The 19,794-nt window shown below is 41.8% G+C and overlaps 1 protein-coding gene across 1 annotated transcript; it reads right to left on the reverse strand.

The window, feature by feature from the left end:
* Nucleotides 1–307: 307 nt before the first annotated feature.
* On the reverse strand, nucleotides 308–15,852 carry LOC102452017 (uncharacterized). The gene is made up of 11 exons (XM_075909675.2): nucleotides 15,396–15,852; nucleotides 12,052–12,173; nucleotides 11,579–11,630; nucleotides 10,656–10,699; nucleotides 9,876–10,537; nucleotides 6,193–6,298; nucleotides 4,814–4,960; nucleotides 4,505–4,565; nucleotides 3,615–3,781; nucleotides 1,991–2,099; nucleotides 308–1,532 (listed from the first exon to the last, which is right to left on the reverse strand). Exons 1-11 carry the CDS (start codon nucleotides 15,643–15,645, stop codon nucleotides 1,519–1,521), a joined length of 1,734 nt encoding a protein of 577 aa, XP_075765790.2. The 5' UTR covers nucleotides 15,646–15,852; the 3' UTR covers nucleotides 308–1,518.
* Between the last annotated feature and the right edge of the window lie 3,942 nt (nucleotides 15,853–19,794).

The raw sequence follows: 19,794 nt of genomic DNA on the forward strand, positions 1-19,794 counted from the left end.
TCTGGTGTATAGCTTTTAATTCTTTTCCAGACTGTTCTTCACTCTGGGGTAAAATAAAATCCGAATATAATAAAATCCTGATATAAGAACATTGTTTAGATGATTTAAAGGTAAGTTAGGCCTCATCCAAAGCCTATTAAACTAATTACAGGTCTATGTAGCACTTTAAAGACTAACAAGATGGTTTATTAGATGATGAGCTTTCGTGGGCCAGACCCACTTCCTCAGATCAAATAATGGAAGAAAATGATCTGAGGAAGTGGGACTGGCCCACGAAAGCTCATCATCTAATAAACCATCTTGTTAGTCTTTAAAGTGCTACATAGACCTGTATTTTGTTTCAGCTACACCAGACTAACACGGCTACATCTCTATCACTATTAAACTAATTGAAATTATTATTATTTTCATGGGATTGATCCATCATCTATTGAACTGTAGCTCTCAGAGCTTAATACTCAAAAATATTCAATGAGAGGAATGAAACCCTTTATTAAGAACAAAAGGCAAAAGACATAACTGAGATAGGAGAACATAGATCACATTAACAATAACTTGTTATCTGTAACCCTGATCCTACAATGGTTACGCATGAATAAAAACTCTCCGGTTTATTTCAATGAGAGAGAGAAAGAGATGAATTGACTGCTGTGATCAGTCCTTTTCTGAGTTATATATTGCTCCAGTTGAAGCAAACAAGGAAGTTTCATAGAAACCAGCTAATTCATAATCAGAGTTTATAATAAAATGAGACTAACTCTGAAGACAGGATTTGAGGTTTTCAGGAAGGAGTTACTAACATCCCCAATTATTCAGTGATAACCAGTTTGATTTGTTTTAATCTGAAAAGTACCTGGTATAATGATGACATTTAATATTGTGAGTAAATATATAAAGTTATATGGAAGAAATTTTTATTTCGTTGATCCAGACTAATTAAATATTATAGTCTTTTACTGTCATAAACTCTGATTGTATCTATAAAAAACTTGCCCTTAGCTGAAAACGCATGCTCAGATGTAAAAAATTTTCAGCACGTGCCTTAAAAATATGTGATGTCCCTATTCTTGGAGTTTCCATTGACTTTAAATGTCATGGCATGTGCTCACCTTTGAAAGTTAAACACATATGGTAGGGAATAATCTTCTACTGGCATTGAGGGATTTGGACTCCAGAGATCTATGGTCGCCATTTTCAGAATTAGACACTTATATTGTAATGGCCCAATTTTTGGAGTTCTGAGCTTCCCGAACTTGAACTGGCTTCACCAGGAGTGGAGAGTGTTTAACTCCCTGGAAAACTAAGCCATGTATTTCAGGCACCTAACGTTAGATGCCTGAATTTTAAAATGTCTTTGGAGCGTTTCCCTCTAATTTCTACTAATCCAGCCCTGGGCTCTGAGGAGGTGTTTTCATCAGTAGTTCAAGCTTTAACAAATTTAAGACTTTTACTGTCTGTTCTCTGGCTGTTCCTCAGCAACAGCTGCGGAGCCTGGAACACAAGACAGGGATAATGAGCCTACAGGCATGTCCCTAGAAGGCAAACAAACAAACAAAGCATTCAGTTCCATTGTAGCAATCTTGTTTTGTTTATTCTACAGTGTACATTGACTTGTCTCTGCAGGCAAAGGTGATTTCAGTGCAAAACTCTGGACCCAATCCAAAGTCTTTTGAAATTAGTAGGCATCTTTCTCTTTGACTACATTGGCTCTGGATAAAGGCATGCAATCTACTGGAGTCTTAGGAAGGTGGGTGGGCACTAACCCACCCACAGTTTAACACTCCTCCTCCCAGCCTGAGGGGAGAAGTCACTAAGATTAGGGTTCTATTAAATTTGGAGGTAAGGGGACAATCGAACAGGAGAGTTAGAGGGCCATAAGCAGAGATGCTGAGGGGCAGATACCATCCTACAGATGAACAGCTTTCACGCTATTGCTGATGAGGTAGGAAGCCCTTAACTTTGCAGTGCAGTTGCCTTCCTCACAATTTACCTTTAACAACATGGCCAAAGCCATTTGAAGATGAAGAGGAAAGAAGCTCAGAAATTTCTTGTAAACATTGAAGTGTCACTCCGCTTAGTACATTCAGCAAGCTACAGTCCTGTACAAATGAAGCATCCAAAACAGTTAAGCATTTTCCCTCATCGCCATAAACTAATTTCCTCACTATGGGTACATTCAGGTCCTGATGTGTAGGGGCCACTTTCAGGGGACAGAAGATGGCAAGTGTAGTCATCTCTTAATTAAAAAATAATGGGGTACATCAAAATCTGGATTGTAATTATTTTTATTGCGCCCCACCATGTTGATTTCCTCAGAAACACAAGTGTTGAGGAGGCACGTTTACTGTTGTGCATACACATACAATGAATAATCATTTGTATTGGCTTCACACTGTTAGTATATTAATTGTCTTGCTAGCTTTCCAGGAACCTTTGCAGCTAAGAGGCTCTTATGAGGCATATTCAGTCAAGGAAGAGGTCAAAAAGGGACTGAGAAGGACAGAGGAAGATTATTATTTCTAAGTACAAGTGGTTTGTTGTTTAGTCCTTGGCAAGATAAAAATAGACAGGGTGAAATTCTGACCCTATTGAAGTCAATGGCCAAACTCCCATTGTCTTTAGTGGGACAGGAGTTCATCCTTGGACCCAATTCTGCAGACAGTTAAGCAGCTGAGTAAGTGTTTGCAGTGGGGAGAAACTTGGTTCCCACCCCACGCAAAAATTTGACAAGATGCACTAAGGCTTCGTCTACATTGCATCGTTTTTGCGGAAGAGGAAATGCAAATTAAGCACTCATTAGCATTTCTTGTGCTCTCATTTGCATATTATCTTCTAATCCTTTTTGAGGAAGAGGTTTTTGCGGGAAAAAACATAGTGTAGAACCCTTCTTCCTCATTTCAAATATTTTCTGTTTTTGTAGCGTGGCCTTTGGGAGGTGCTGATATTTCATTGGCATGGGTTAGAATAAATAATAGTAAAATAACACCTTGTCTTCATTAAGCTCTTATATATAACTGTATGTTTATGGCAGCTTACAGGGCCATGAAATTCAGCAGCTTCCTTCAACTGGAGACTTCTAAAGCCCAGATATTGAGTGTGGGTAAGAGGAGGAGATGGAGACTCTTTTGCAGTAAGGGAAGCATTCCTGGTGATGAAGGGGAATTTTGTAAATTAGAGTAGCCCTCATAATAACCCAGAATAGGGAGGGTACAAAGGTAAATTAAAGCAACCATCGTGTCCTTCCCCCAAATTGTGCGTTTTTGGTTGGACCACCTCCATGCATAGCTGAAACTTCAGCCTTTGTGCTTATAGACGTAGCTTAAACTATCTTGTTTTCTCTATGGATATTAAGCCTATATAGCCTGTGCAATTATCTTTATACCAAATTAATGGCATTACTTCCTGAGGTAAGTCCTTCCTTTTGGTAGCATGTGGTTGGAGGAAACACATCACCTCCTGACTTCCCTGGATTTTTACAAAATGAGTGGCAGTTTGACATGATTTTGGTTCCTATGAAATAAAAGAATCTAAAATTGAGGAGAGAAATCACCCCTCTGACACATACACACCGCCGTCACTGTGAATGAGTCATTTAACCTGATATTGAGACTCACCTGCAGCCAAGGGCTTGCTCCCATTTGCAACAAAATATGAATCCCCTCAAGAATTTGATCTTTGCGCAGCTGCAGAAACTTGCGCATGTCACTGTGGATGATGGTTTTTTGAGACTCCCTCGCTAATGTCGTGTGAGCAACAACTGCACAGTGAAATGGTGTTAAACCTGAATAGGAAGAACCAGTGTGACATCAGTCACTTTCTTGGCACTAAATCCAAATGCTTGGGTATAATGGTTTTCACAAAACCACCAACAATTAGATAACATTCAATGCAAGCTTTCTTCCCAGGCTTAGCTATTCCCAAGGCTCTTCCCTCAGGGCTGTCTACCTATTCCCTAGAGCAGGGTTTCTTAATCTGTGTTCCACGGCACACAGGTGTGCCACGAGACAGTCGGACATGTGCCGCGGAGAACAACAGAATTCAAAATGGCCACCCTTAAAGGGGCAGGTGACCTTTTTTTTCCTCAATAACTTTCCCGCAACCCTTTTTTCCCCTCGATAACTTTCCTCCTGACCCTTTTTCTCCCCAGCTTTTTTTTTCTCAACAAAAAATCCTTGTTCCCCATAAAAAAAATTATTGTTTGGTGTTCCTTGGTCTTAAAAAGTTTAAGAAACACTGCCCTAGAGTGTCTACCTGTTAAGAACCACTTCTACATTTTTTAAATCCCTGTGGCATAGTAAAGCACCAACGTCAGTGAATGGGAAGAATTCACCCTTTCCCAGCAGGATCAACAAAATGGGATGTTGCTGGCAAATATTGCCAACTTGACAGAATTTTCCTACCTAACTTCTGGGGTTTAAAATTACTTAGTCTAGAGTAAAGCCGAATTTGGAGCCTCAGTGGAGTCTACAGTAAGCTTCACTGTAGTTAAAATCACATCTCTTACCGTAATGGTCAGTTATATCCACTTCCACGTGTATGCCGCTTTCTTTGCATTTTTTCAGAACCTGAAATGATGAGGACGATGCAGAGATTGTAATTAGTGATTGTGGCCTCTGGGTCCTGCTACAGTACAATGAAACAGTAATAATAGTGACACCAGTTCATTTCTGGTGGCATAATTTCTCATGTACAGAGAGACTTCTCACATTTTGCATGGCAGAATATGCATGTGTCTCTTGCAAAATGCAGACAGAAAAATCCAGTGCATAGTATAGTGTAATTATATTGTGTCTCTAATTAAAGTTTTACTTACTTCTAAAACGCGTAAGTACCCGTTCTCTGCACATAGGTGGAGTGGTGTTTTCCCTGAACTGTCCTGTTCATTGACATTGGCTCCCAGAGCAACCAAATCATTGACTATCAGGTGCTGGTTCTTTGCAGCAGCTAGATGTAATGCTGTCTAATAAAATAAAATAAAATTTACAGTGGGAAAATGAAAAGTCTTTAAGCAGCATGGGTTAGCATTTAGAGGAGAGCACTGGGAGTCAGGACTTCTTGAAGGGCCACCCATCTAATTAGTGGAGCTGCACAGTTGTGATTCTACTAATTAGGAACCTGGACCCTGGAGAAGAAGCACATGTGAGGGGAGGTTGTGGTATTGTGGGGAATAGGGGCAGGTGGAAAGGGCAGTGAGATGATGGCAGCTGTTGCAGAGGGGGAGAGAGGGAAAAGCCCTTTCCTTTCCAGCTCCATATCACTGACAGATGGCATAGGGGAGAGAGAGCTCTCTATCTCCTGCCCAGCAGAGCTCAGCTGCTGCAGCAGGGGAAAAACACCCCCACCTTCCCAGCCCCAGCTTGGTAGCTGCTGCAGAGTGGAAGAGGCAACTCTCCCCACACTACTGCTAACATGTAATAGAAATCATTTGCCCAGACAAGTTGGCTGTGTCTAGTCTGGCAAGTTTTTCCGCCAAAGCAACTGCTTTGGCGGAAAAACTTGCCAGCTGTCTACACTGGCCGCTTGAATTTCCGCAAGAACACTGACGATCTCATGTAAGAAATCAGTGCTTCTTGCGGAAATACTATGCTGCTCCCATTCGGGAAAAAGGGCCAGTGTAGACTGCTCAGATTTGTTTTGCACAAAAAAGCCCTGATCGCGAAAAAGGGCTTTTGCGGAAAAGTGTCCGTGCCAATCTAGACGCTCTTTTCCGCAAACGCTTTTAACGGAAAACTTTTCCATTTGTGGAAAATCATGCCAGTCTAGACATAGCCGTTGTGTTTGAATATAACACTTCTATCCAAAGCCTTTACGCCAGTTAGCTAATGGTACAAACAACATTTGGAAAGATCATCAAGACCTTCAGCAATTTTTAAATGGTCTGCAAAAATAAAATTAGAGAACTACTGTTCTAGGGTCTATTCCTGGCTCTGGGAAGGAAGTGTGGTCTGCTAGTGGTGGGGTACGTTGCCTGGACTCCTGGGTTCTATTCCTGTCTCTACCACTGCTTTGCTGTGTGATCTTGTGCCAATCATGTCACCTCGCTGCACCTCAGTTTCCCTCATCTGTAAAGTGACAGTGGTTATACTTTGCTGATGGGGGTGCAGGACTATAAAATCAATGTTTGGCGATTGCTTAGAGAGCCTTTAATGTGCTAAAGTAGTGCCTGGTTTTCTTTCCCTGTTGGTGCCATACCCGTTTTGCTGCATCCTTCTCATCAATTTTGTTTAGAGATGCAAATCTCCATGCAAGTCCATAAGCCAGTGCTCTCCTTCCTTGAGTGACAGCTTTGTGCAGGAGCCTGCAATAGGACAGGGTTCATGATGCATTAGAACATTCGGCCAATGGGGGTGAGGTTTCTAAAAGAACCAGAGAAATGGTATCTTAAAGCAAAAGGAACAATTATTTTTCAGGGACAGTTCAGTATTTTAGTCATTTATTCTTTATTCTCTATTAACTGAGGGAGTGAGAGCGGGCACATAAACATTGTAGGTGTACAGGTGAAGATCACTGTACATACCAGAGACTAGTTGCATACTTCCATTTCATCCCAAAAGCTCCCTGTGCACCTGTCTCCCATCCTCTCTATTTCAGAGATTCCCTGAAAATCTCCCCTAACTTCCACCCTGCCAGGGGTTGTGTGTGCACCCCATATCCCCATCCTCCCATGCGGGGTGGGGGTGGGGGTGGTGTAGAAACCCTCCATGTCAAAACTGAAAGATAGTCCCTAATTCCAACTGCAACATGTTTTTCTCTTGAGTGAAATTCAACTCTCTGCAGAAGCAAGATGGGAATGGAATCACACCCCTAGTATTCAGTGTAAAATTATGCTTTAGATTAGAATGGACTAGTACATGCATATCGTTATTAGCCTACCCAACCTTGCTTTTGCACCTTTTGTGGACACAATTAAAGATTACAGCTGAGAATCTGGCCCTTTCAGTCCCACATGAATAGGAATGGATGAGGATTTTAACTTCCTGGTCATGGGACATTTTGTGCATGTGTTTGGGGGGAATGTAAAAAAAAAGCAGTACAGAAGATGTCAGAAATTCAAGAGTGGGTAGTTTATAACTAATGGCAGTGCAATTATTGTAACAAAGGTAAAGAGCAATTTCTATCATTTTCCTGCTGTATTCAAGATTAATCTACGGCGCAGCCCTTGGTCCACTTACTACATTTTGTTTCATGTAATGTTGCAATCCTGTAAAACGAGATTGAGTTTGGATCCCTTTGGCTGAATTTAAAGACAATCAGGATGTCAGATCCTTCCAGAGTTTGGGTGATTTTTAAAGAAGGTCTCATCTGTTTTACATCAGCGATCTTGAACTGGCTGAGCTGAGAAGGAAATCAAGTGGTTGTGGCTGATTGGTTTTTGTTTTTTTAGAGGTAAACAAACATTTGCTCTTTAAACACATGTTCTAATGAAATAGGATCAATAACCTTGTTTCCTTCAAATCAGTTCCAGTACCGCAGCCACTCCCGATTCTTTGGAAATCTGTTGCCCTCACACTAGCAGTTCACTTAGTTTTGGTGTAATCTCTTCACCCATTTTTATTGCCAGTTAATAAAAAAAGTATCTATTCATAGAGTATTTACAGCCTGTTAATGTTAAGAAGGGTTATTATTGCATATCAATTTCTCAGGGGCATAAAGTAAGAACATAAGAACGGCTATATTGGATCTAACCGAAGGTCCATCTAGCCTGGTATCCTGTCTTCCGACAAGTGCCCCAGAAGAAATGAACAGGACAGGGATTCATCAAGTGATCCTTTCCTGCCACACACATTACCAGCTTCTGACAAAAAGGCTATGGACACCATTTGTACCCGTCCTGGCTCATTGCCATTGATGGACCTAATCTCCATGAATTTATCTAGTTCTTTGCTGAACCCTGATAAAGTCCTGGCCTTCACAACATCCTATGGCAAGGAGTAATGAAGGCTGATTGTGCATTGCATGAAGAAATGTTTCCTGAACTTTTTCCAGTGGCAAGATATCTCTTTTGAGATGAGGTGACCATATCTGCATGCTGTATTCAAGATGTGGGCGTACCATAAATTTATATCAAGGCAATAAGATATTCTCTGTCTTATTCTCAATCCCTTTTTATATTATTCCTAACATTCTATTTGCTTTTTTTTTTTTAACTGCTGCTGCACATTGAGCTGATGTTTTCAGAGAACTATCCACAGTGACTCCAAGGTCTCTCTCTTGTTAACAGTTAATTTTATACATATAGTTGGAATTATTTTTTCCAATGTGCATTACTTTGCATTTATCAACATTAAAATTCATGTGCCTGTTTGTTGTCCAATCACCTAGTTTTGTGAGATCCTTTTGAAGCTCTTTGCAGTTTGTTTTGGACTTAACTTGAGCAGTTTAATATCATCTTCAAATTTTGCTAATTTACTATTCACCCTTTTCTCCACATCATTTATGAATATGTTGAATAAGACTGGTCCCCGTACAGACCCCCGAGGGACACCACTCTCTCTCCATTCTGAAACCTGAACATTTATTCCTACCCTTTGTTTCCTAACTTTTAACCACTTAGCAATCCATAAAGAAACCATGTTGACTTTTCCCCTACAAATTATGTTCATCTATGTGTCTGACAATTCGACTCTTTATTATAGTTTCAACCAATTTGCCCAGTACTGAGGTTAGACTTAATTGCCAGGATCACCCCTAGCCCTTTTAAAACATTGACATCACATTAGCTATCCTCCAGTCATTAGGTACAGAAGCTGATTTAAAGGATAGGTTACACACCACAGTTAGTAGTTCCGCAATTTCCTCTTCTTCCGAAAGAACTTGGTCTTCCCCATCCACACACGCCTTTTTGTGAAAGAGCTCTTTCACAGAAAGGCTTCTTCCCCATAGAATGAGGATTACCAATGCTGGAAAACCCTCTGTTCTTTCGGTTTTCTTGCAAAAGAACGGAATTGCAGGGTGGACATTCCTCAAGTTTTGTCGGAAAAAAGGCCGTTTTTCCAACAAAAGTCTGTAGTGTAGACATACCCTGACTGATGAAATCAGGACAGCATCCCAAATGTTTTTCCATTGTTTTGGTACATCCACCCTCTCAAAAGAAAACTGGCATTTATACCACGGCTTAGTTTGGCTCAACTATGTCTCCTAAGGGAGTGAATTTTTCACATTCTGTGTGACAACCTTAGGTCAACCTCGTTCAGGAGTAGACCAAACTGAAAGGTTTGCATAACACCAGTGACTGAAATTGGATTGGCTCCCTAGTGTTGGCAAGGTTTCAGAAAAGAGAAAGCAAGATATTTATCTATCTAGATCTAGATCTTAGAAGACTTACCCAGCTTCTCCCCGGTGCTGGCCTGGGGTGGGGGTGAGTGTGGGCTGAGCCAGCAGCCCACTTACTTCTTCCTGGGACCAAGCCGGGGCTGTGTAGGGTGCCCATTGGCTTCTCCCTACGTCCGGCCCCAGACCATACAAACCACCCTCTGGCTTTTGCCTGGGGGCAGCAACAGATGTGGAGGTCACCCACCTTCTTTTCCCCAGGCTGGCTTGGGGCAGCAGGGGCCATGCACCCTGATTGGCAGTTGTTTCCCAGGGCTTGGGCGTGTGCTACCTCCTTTGATCATTCATGAGTATAACTGTCCCTGCTTTCCCACCCTTTCTCTTCCCTTTAATAGAAAGCAATCTCATTCCACACACACGTCATTGTCCTGGCACAACCAAACCCTGACTTTGCTTTAAGTTATGTTAAGAGAAAGCTGCCTGCTGAATTTGGTGGTCCTAGTTCTTACCATTTAGGAGGAGTCCTTGAACAAATGGATTCACAGATGGATGGACACACAGACACACAAACTCTTTAAAATATATAGTAGATAGCAGTCACAGACCTGCTCCCATTTTGATCAAGTGCAAGCAGCTTGTCAACTGGGATATTTCTCAGGAGACTTTCCTCCCAGTGTAGTTGGAACTGGAAGAAAGAGAGGGCAGAAAGGTCCTGCTGTTCGAAGGAAACAGAAGTTGACTTCAAATGTCCCACACAGTCCCGGGAGTTTACACCAACTTCCATGAACTCCTCTGGATGGTATCCAGATGGATTATGGCAGAAAGATCTGTCCTGTGCCGAAGGCCCCGGGAAATGTCTGTGGGGACTCATAAAAGCATCCTGCATCGGCCAGCTGTTCTCTTCCTCGCTTTTACTCTGAAGTGAAGTGTCCAGAGTGCCCAGGTTTTGCATTATTTTATAATTGGACAAATATGAATTCTCTGCCTGACCACATAGTTGTGGGTTGCAATCAGGAAATGGGCAGCGTGGCTGTAATTTGGTCAGGTTCTGGCTCCTTTCCAGTGAACTGACAGCTGTTTGTTTGTTGCCTTTAGCTTCCCACCCAGAGGACGGAAGATTAGGGGAGAATTTGTGCGAGCAGCAAGCTAGCAGAGGACTCTCAGACTCTCGCTTAGAGTGGCTCTTGTTCAAATCTTCTTCCAATACCTCAACCAGGATATCAAGGTCCTCCAAGCCTTTTAGTGCTTGCTCGGGACATTGTTTTTTCTAAAACACCAAGAATAAAAGCAAAATTCAGTCATCGGCTGTCCTGTTCTGCCTCAGAAACTAACAAGTGATTTGCCTGGAGAGTCAAAGAACACAAAATAAAAGGTGTCATGCATACCTGTCCAAGCTGTTTTTCTGAATATGGGTGAGCTCTTCTTCTTGCTATTGGAAATAAAAATAAAAAACATTTTACATTATAAAAAATGCATATAATATTCAGTTAAATCTTTCTCCCCACAGGATACATGGCTGAGAGGAAATATCAGAGTGAAAATGCCTCATGCTTCATTCATAGCAGTGTGTCTCTCATATTTGCTCCCTTGCTAGAGTTGCAGTGATTCTGGTGCAACCATGGAGAATAAGAAACAAAGCTAGTTCTGACAAGAACTTTGGAGAACACAAAAGTGTGCACATTAATGTGTATTTGAGTTTCCATAGATGTATTTGAGGGTGTATATGAGGGTGGATGTATATGAGGTGTGCTTTAAGGGACAGTAAGTAAGCTGTTGCTGGGTGAGTTTTGGAAGTGGAAGGAGAGAAACACTCCATAAAACTTACTGGATCAAAGTCTAGAGAGGGTTTTTATTTGTTTTTTTAAAGAATATAACTTTGAATTATATAGAGCCATAACTTCAACAGCATCATGTCAGCATAGCTCTATCAAAAAAAAGTTATGACAGTTTATTCCACATAAGAATCTGGCCTTATATCCTTACAATAATAGGCAGCCAGCGGAAGTTTCTGAGAATGGGAGCCTTGTGACCAGTGTTCCCTGTAAGTTGTGTACTTGTGCAGCTGTTCAGCAGAGATTCAGATGCCACCCGCAGCAGGGCTGTATGTTTCTTCTGGTGGTGCACATTTGTATATGCTTTGGTGCACATAGAAAAATTATTCCTCACATAGATGGAAAAAATCAGCACATGGATGGAAAAGATTAGCAGGAACATTGCTTGTGACCCAATTCTTTGGGTACTTGTGCTTGTGAGAGGGCATCGTTCTAAAGGAAGTGGACTTTCCAATCTCCCAAGCAGTATTCTGTACCTGATGTTGCAAAAGATCCTTTGCCTGCAGTTGCTCTTAACGATTGTGCTTCCTAAGGACATAAGCAAATAAACAAAAATTAATATATTTTGAGATGGTAACATTCACTACAAAAATGTAACTAGTTCACAGAATGTGACATCAGCAAAATAGTTCTGATACTAACAACTTTCAGCGGATAAAAAAATTTGCCAAGCATGGACATGGGGATCTCTTTTGGATGAGAAGGATCCTTATTACCATAATCCTGGGAAAATCTCCATTCCGGTCCCTCAGTAATGTTTGCATTTCAGATGTATAGCACCAAACTGCAGATCTTTTCCCACTTCACCTAAAGGAGTGACTCCGTTGGATGGAAGCAATGCCATGCTGGTATCACTGCATACCAGCCATGGATAGGAGAGATATAACATACTTCACCATCATGTTACACTCCTGGGTAGTGTCTTCTACAAACTCCCACTGATTCTTACCTCTATGTCACTGGGGTCCATCCCTTTGGAAAGCCGGACTTTTCTAAGCAGCTCCCGCACTGGCATTTTCACCCTCACACCAACATACTGCTTGTGAGAAGGAATGGTGCTAAGTGAGGAGTCTAGAAATAAAATCAATATACATTATTTGAAAAAGAAATGGTCACAAAATAAAATCTACAAGGCAGTAGAGACAGTAGGAGGTAGTTCTGCCCTATAGGAGATGCTCAGATGCGTGGTTTCAGGTGGTTTGTTAGCTGGGGAAAATTCCCATTTTGTTCTATATAGTCTGAAGTTATGAATCGAATATATAAAGGAGAATGTTTGTAAGTTTGTGCGCTAATAACTTGGACACTATAAGAGCTACCACAACCAATCTTTGCATGGGATAACCTTTTCTCCAGGAGAAGGTTTTAAAGTACTTTTGGACCCGATCAGGCCTGAGCTCAAGCTATAAAAATAAAAAAGTAACCTGCCGTGCTTCGCTGCAGGGACCACCCCACCCACCCTAGGTCCCGTGCCCACCGCCTGCAGCCCCCAGCGCCGTCCGGGACTCACCCCCTCCCGCCCACGAGGTTACAAAAGTGACCCTTTCCCCTTCCCCTGCGCCAGCACTCAATGCCCCGACCCCCATGCGCACAACGGTTCGGGCACCCGCCCTGCCCCCCACAGCACCTGCAGGCCTGGGCGCGAGCTGGGCTGTCCTTCTCACGTATAACCTCCCCTCCACCCATGGATGACGTCGCACCCTCCCCACCCCCGGGATGACGTGGACCTATATTTTAATCCCTATAGAAATCAGTGCAACTTTTCTACCATAAAAAAAAAGATAATGGACAACTGTTTTTCTACATCTTGTTCCTCGGGTTTCCCGAGCAATGCCGGGTAACTCCAGCTAGTTTTCAATAATTTAGCAGCCAGGGAATTACCCTTATTTAGTATTGATAAACATGCTCTAACTAACAGTTCAGGGGTGCTCTCAGTAAATGAGAGACGATCAATAAAATAAAAATCTGACTGAAGAGCTTACAACTTAAAGGCATAAATGGAGAGCGTACACTTGTAAACAGGGTCTGCATGAACTCTGTTCTTCAGGGGGCTGATGTCAGGAGCAGGCCATATTTGCATCAACAAATCTACTTTACCTAGCTGATCAGCAGAGAGAATTGCTTTGCCAAAGTGATCAGTTTTGGCTTCTTTCTGTAAAGCTGATGGATGCCGATCATCAGCAGGTGGGTTTGAACCTGCAACCTTAAGGACAAAAGAGACGTACCTCTACCATGCTGACTCTTAGGGTGTGTCTAGACGACTGAGTTTTGTCGACAAAAGTGGACATAACGTCGACAGAACTCAGCAGTTTTGTCGACGCTGGTAAACCTCATTTTACGAGGCATAACACCTTCTGTCGACAGAGTTCTGTCGACAGAAGGTGTTATTGCCTGTAGGGTTGCGTCTAGACTACAGGATTCTGTCAACAAAGCAGCTTGCTTTGTCGACAGAACTCAATGTGTCTGGACACTCTTTGTCGACAGAAGTTTTGTCGACAGATACTGTCGACAAAACTTCTGTCGACAAAACCCGGTAGTCTAGATGTACCCTTAGCTAAGGCTGTAGAACATACTTCATGCTTCCTTATCAATGATCTCAGTGCTTTTGGGTTTCATTTGAATTAAAGTTCACTTTAATCTTGAATACAGGGGAAATGACTTGTTATTGTGCTCCCTGTACCCAGTGAAATCACCAGAAACGGGGCTAAATGGTGAAACCTTAGAACACAGCATTGTAACTAGAGGAAGAGGCCTCTAGTTACAATGCAAGGACAGTGGTAAGCAGCCCAAAGGCAGCAGTGACAGTGACAAGCAGCAGCAGAGGGAGAGGCAAGCAAAGGCAGAGACAATAGTAACAATGGTGAACGATGTCAACGAGAGAGGCATTGCTGGACCCTTCCCTCCTTCGAGTGACCCTTATTTCTCCAGCATTTATCAAAATCTTTAAAGTATCATATTTTGTTACATATACTTGTCCATATGCAGGGTCCATTGTTTTTCTGGCTTGTGGGCCAATCAAAAGAGAACACAGTGCCACATGGAAGGCCTAGGTTCAGAATGACCCTCTTATATCAAGACTTACTGCATGGGCTGCTAAAAACTGGGGATTTGAGAGAGGTGATGCTACTGGGGCTCCAAGGGCACCTCATTGTGGTGCATGTGAGGCTAAAGCCGAAGAGGAGGCATGATTAAACCTCAAGACTATGGTGGCCTAGAATGACAGGGACATCGGTAACTCAGGTGATCCTGTGGCATTAGGAGCCATATCTGATAAAACCTGGTGGTTGCACTACTAAGTTTATCTTAAGGACTAGATTTTCAGGTGCATCCTATAATCACTGCTCTACTCTGGCTGGCCATTGCCTCTAGCTGAGAATAGCTAGAGTTCAGTAAGCTCTGAATAACCTCCTGCCTGCCCTTGACATGCCACCAGATCAGAGGCTACGGGGGATGGGGAGTGGCCTGGGAATTGGCTATACAAGCTAAGGACTTGGTCACGTGGCCTGTTTCTGCTCCTTGTTTAAGAGGGTGAAATATGTTCAGCAGGAGAATAATGAACATCAGGTAACGAAAGTTGCATGTAGATGCTTTGGGATGAATTGTTGATTTTGGCTAAAACTTGTGACTCCTTTAAAATGCCTGAATGCTTAGCAGGTGACAGATTAGCTGTGATTAAAATGTCCTTACAAGTCAGTTGTTTAGTATTCAAACAGCTCTAGCAGGGAGACTCATACTTGCTTCTGGCAGATATTTTAGGGCTTAATTAAATGCTTTTGTAAAACACTTTGCCAGCCTGGATGAAAGTACTAGAGAAGTGCAAAGTTGATATTAATTTTATTGTTCTCTTCCAAGGTATTAAAAATGCTGGATGAGGCATCAAGTTACTTGCCCAGGTGCAGCCTTGAAACTTAAGTATTTCGTTAAGGCAGTAATTCATTATAAATATTGGTATGCAATTCTGTAACTATTCACCAAGACCTATATTACTATTACATGCAGAACAAAACATAATTAAAAAATAAATAAGTGAGCAGTAAATATGACGGATAAACAAATCATGGAATATTACTGCAACTGTCTGCAAGAAACTGAAGTACTTTTGCCTTTAGGAATGAGCCACATCAAAACCAAAAAATAAGCTAACTACATAAACTGATCATATTTCTCCATTTGGCATTTTTACTGCACATACCGAAAATCCACTAATCTTATAACAACTTACTGTATTGCTTTGCAAAGAAATGCAATACTGAACACAAAATAGTTAAAAGTATGTGAAAAAATGTTAATTCTTACCAGTGAGAGCAGACATCACTTGGGTTTTTACTCGGGGAATATGACAGCTCTTGGGACCCACAACATTAAATTCGGTTAATCCAGAAGCTGGCAAAGATGGGCTCTGTTGAGAATAGTTTTCGGGGCTAGCAGTTTCCCCAGGTAATGGAGATCCTTGGCTCATGCTAAAACCTTCGATTTCACTTTCACTGATGTTTTGATTGGTGAGTAATTCAGAACTCATTTTGAGTTTTTGCAGCATTTCCACCATGCATGTGAAAAAAAGTGCTTATTTGATTTTAAGGAAATCTGTAAATCCAAGTTTTGCATCGAGAGTTTGATAACACAGTCTGTTATTCTCCAATGCAATTAGCCATCAGTAGCTGAATCCAACTTCCCTATTATCTTTAAAAGGAAGAGAGAGAATAAAAATCAGTCTTCAAATCTCAACAGTCTGTGGAAACTACTTTTGAGTATTGCATAGCTTAGTATCTCCCTGCCTCCTTTATAGACAGGTATGGTTTGAAAGACGTCAGCATGAAAATACCACACCCTCTAGCAAGCTATCACTGCAGCTGATGAAGAAATGACTTTTCCTAAGAAGTGCTCATTCAGACTGAGCAGGAAGAGGTGTAAATACAAAACTGAAAAATGTTTCTCCCAACATAAAAAATAAAAATAAAATGAGTGGTTGATTTTAAAAGAATATCGAAGGGAAAAATGGTTTCCCAGGATTTCAGGTAGTTTGCCCAAAGGATTAAACTGCACACAGAAGAACAAGAAAATCTGACCCTAAATCTAAACATTTCTATTAACCCTTTTTCTAATGTTTCACAAAAAGTAATCTAACCGGTATGACATTCAGCTCTGAAAAAAATAGCAAACATTGACACAACTTTGTTCCTTTAAGTCTCTCTGGAGAGAAAAATGACAAAAAAACTCTATCCAGTCAGAGGTTTGATTCCATAAAGAGAGACATGCCAGAGCATCTCTGAAGTCCACCAGGGACTTTGTTATTGCTATTGATTTTACCTTAAAGGCGATCCAATTCTGTGATGATGGGTAGTGGTATGAAACCGTAATGACATTCTGTCATTGTTTATCTATGAAAATAAAATTATATCTGTAGCTAATATTATTCTTTACGTTTTTGACAGAACATTCCAGTCAGTGCAGGAACAAAAATCCATCTTTGTTCTCTAGGGAAGATATTTGAAGATGTGTCTCTATCTCCAATATTGCAAGGGCAGATCAAGGAGCAAAACGTAGAACAAGAACATCAAGGCACAGTAGCTGTTAAACTTTCTAGCAAGAGCTTTCACAGGTAAAGATGAGGTAAGACCCTTCTTACAACTCTTTTTTTTTTTTTTTGCGGGTGGGAACAATATACCTTTGTGTCAAACAGGCCGTGTCTACATTTGCACTTGCGGCTTTATTGGCAGGGCCACTCTCCTGCCAAGAAACTAAAACCTGCTACTTGGGACCAAAAGTATTTTGTCGGCAAAAGTGCCGACAAAAAGCATTTACATGTGTCATCGTTTAGGGTGTGTCTAAACTACATGGCTCCGTCGACGGAGGCATGTAGATTAGACAGATCGGCAGAGGGAAATGAAGCCACGATTAAAATAATCGCGGCTTCATTTAAATTTAAATGGCTGCCCCGCTCTGCCGATCAGCTGTTTGTCGGCAGATCGGGGCAGTCTGGACGCGCCGCGCCGACAAAGAAGCCTTTCTTGATCGGCACAGGTATGCCTCGTGAAACCAGGTTTACCTGTGCCAATCAAGAAAGGCTTCTTTGTCGGCGCGGCGCGTCCAGACTGCCCCGATCTGCCGACAAACAGCTGATCGGCAGAGCGGGGCAGCCATTTAAATTTAAATGAAGCCGCGATTATTTTAATCGCGGCTTCATTTCCCTCTGCCGATCTGTCTAATCTACATGCCTCCGTCGACAGAGGCATGTAGTTTAGACACACCCTTAGTGAGAGGGCTGTGTTGACCCAGCCTTGTTGCTAAAAGCTGCATAGTGTAGACATATCCTGAGGGTGGTAAGAAGGGTGATGTAATACATTTTATTGGATCAGCTTCTGCGGGTAAAAGAGACAAGCTTTAGAGCTACACAGAGCTTTCCTTCAGGGCTGGGAAAGGTACGCAGAATATCACTGCTAGATACAAGATGGAACAGATTGTTTAGCATAACTGGCTAACACATATTGTAAGGGTCCATTCAAGACGAAGTGACCCACAAACACCACTGAAGTTGGAGGGGAAAAAAAGGTTAGTTGGTTACAGATTGCTGACGTAAGTCATAAATCCAGCGTCTTTTTTAAATTCATGATTTTTTTTTTTAGCAAAGTTATGAATTTAAGCACCCAGGCTCACCTTTTGAAGCAGGTTGTGGGATTTGAGGGTTGGGATTTACGAGGTCACAGGTGGCATGATCGTTTTGTGAATAGTCTTCACCCATGGCAGATGGAATGGGTTTTTTTGGTCATTATTTTGTGTGAATTCATTCAAGAGCATAGTTACTGTCTGGTTTCAACCACTGGAGCATTTACTACAGTGGGTGAGGTGCCTCGCATGTGTCGGACTTATTGATCTTGAAAGATGTGTTGTGGGAAATACTGATCACTAGTACAGTGGAGATATGCCTGCAGGTTTCACATTTGTTGTTCTGGCAGGGTCTGGTGCTGCTTTGCGTTGGTGTGGCCTGGTCTGTGGAGAGTTTGCTTGGTGAGGTTTGGGGGTTATTTGAAGGCCAGAAGAGGGCACATGCCTCCATCACTTTTTGTACTGGCTCTAAGAGCAAATAAAGAGGTGATGCAGGAGTGAGGCTTTGGGTGGTGTGACTAAGGTTAGGGATTTGGTGATAAGGGACAGCCTGGGGGCAGAGCCTTGGAGGGAAAGGGCAGATGGCAGACAGGAGCTCAGAGGGTAGCAACAGGGCCTCAGGGGAAGGGAATTCACGGGGCAGAGTTACAGTTTGGGCACCTGTGGGGGGATCCCCACTTTAGAGACTTCCGTTATTCCTGGTTCAGTTAAGATTTCTTCCAGGTTGTGGTCCCCATTGAGTACGGGTCCACGTAGCTCAGTATTCTGTGTGACAGTGGCCAATGCCAGGTGCCCCAGAGGTAATGAACAGACCAGATAATCATCAAGAGATCCATTCCTTGTCACCCATTCCCAGTTTCTGACAGAGACTAGGGACCCCATTCCTGCTAATAGCCATGGATTTATCTAGCTCTTTTTTTTTTAACCCTGTTAAAAACCTGGCCTTCACAACGTTCTCTGGCAAGGAGTTCCACCGGTTGACTGTGTGTTGTGTGAAGACCCATGTCCATTTTTTTGTGTTTTAAATCTGCTACTATTAATTTCATTTTGGCGTTCTAGTGTTCTGGGAAGGAGTAAATATTTTGCTATTAACTTTTGACTTTTTTTGTCTAGATGTTCTTCAAATTCCTTTTTTTGGCCTTCCTAATTATATTTTTACACTTCATTTGACAGAGTTTATGCTCCTTTCTATTTTCCTCACTAGATTTTAACTTTCACTTCTTAAATGATGTCTTTTTCTCTTTCACTGGTTCTTTTACTTGGTTGTTAAGCCTGATAGCACTTTTATTCTACTGCTATAGTCATATTATTGGAGCATGGAATTACTAACCATAAAGAGTCTATGGAATAGTTTGGTTCACTTAAGATTTTACTTCATTTAATTCTATGCTTTCTTTCACATACAATGCCACTCACACACCAGCATTGCACTATTCTGTCCTTCAATATATTTTGTACTCTGGTATGACTGTGTCCCACTGATAATCTTCATTCCACCAAATTTCTATGGTGCCCATTATATCAATGTTCTTATTCAATACAAAGCACTCTAGTTCACCCATCATATTATTTAGACTTCTAGCATTGGTATAAAAGCACTTTAAATATTTGTCTCTATTTAGCTGTCTGCCATTACATGATGTGCTGGAATGGGACTCTTTTTTTTTTCATTACACTGTTTCTCATTAGATCTTACCCATGTTTTATCCTCTTCCATCCTCTCCTTTTTACTAGAACACAGAGAATCTCTATTAATAGACCTTCCCCCTCTGGGATGTCTCTGTCCGATCCACGTGCTCCTCCGCACCTGTTGGCTTTCCCCCAGCCTTGCCACATCCCATTGGGGGAATCCTCAGCTTGCTGGTGCAGCATAAACATGATTTATTGCAAACTAGGACTCAGCACTGGGTCCAAAATCCCAAGTGATGTAAATCAGACTAAGTGCATTTATAGCCACTGAGTATGTTTATGCTACAGAGCTTTGTTGGAAAAATGGCAGTTTTTCTGACACAACTTGAGGAATGTCGACATTGCAATTGCGTTCTTCTGCAGGAAAATCAGAAGAACAGAGGTTTTTTTTTCTAGCATTGGT

Source organism: Pelodiscus sinensis, chromosome 25, assembly GCF_052426305.1.
Source record: "Pelodiscus sinensis isolate ZL-2025 chromosome 25, ASM5242630v1, whole genome shotgun sequence".
NCBI classification, from domain to species: Eukaryota; Metazoa; Chordata; order Testudines; family Trionychidae; genus Pelodiscus; species Pelodiscus sinensis.

Excerpts from the sequence above, each read along its gene's own strand:
- LOC102452017 (XM_075909675.2), bottom strand. The coding sequence starts at position 15,645 with ATGGTGGAAATGCTGCAAAAACTCAAAATGAGTTCTGAATTACTCACC. Across the intron at positions 12,174-15,395 it reads AGTGATGTCTGCTCTCACTG|ACTCCTCACTTAGCACCATT; the intron begins GTAAGAATTAAC and ends TTTTATTTCTAG. Across the intron at positions 4,961-6,192 it reads AGAAGGATGCAGCAAAACGG|ACAGCATTACATCTAGCTGC; the intron begins GTATGGCACCAA and ends TTATTTTATTAG.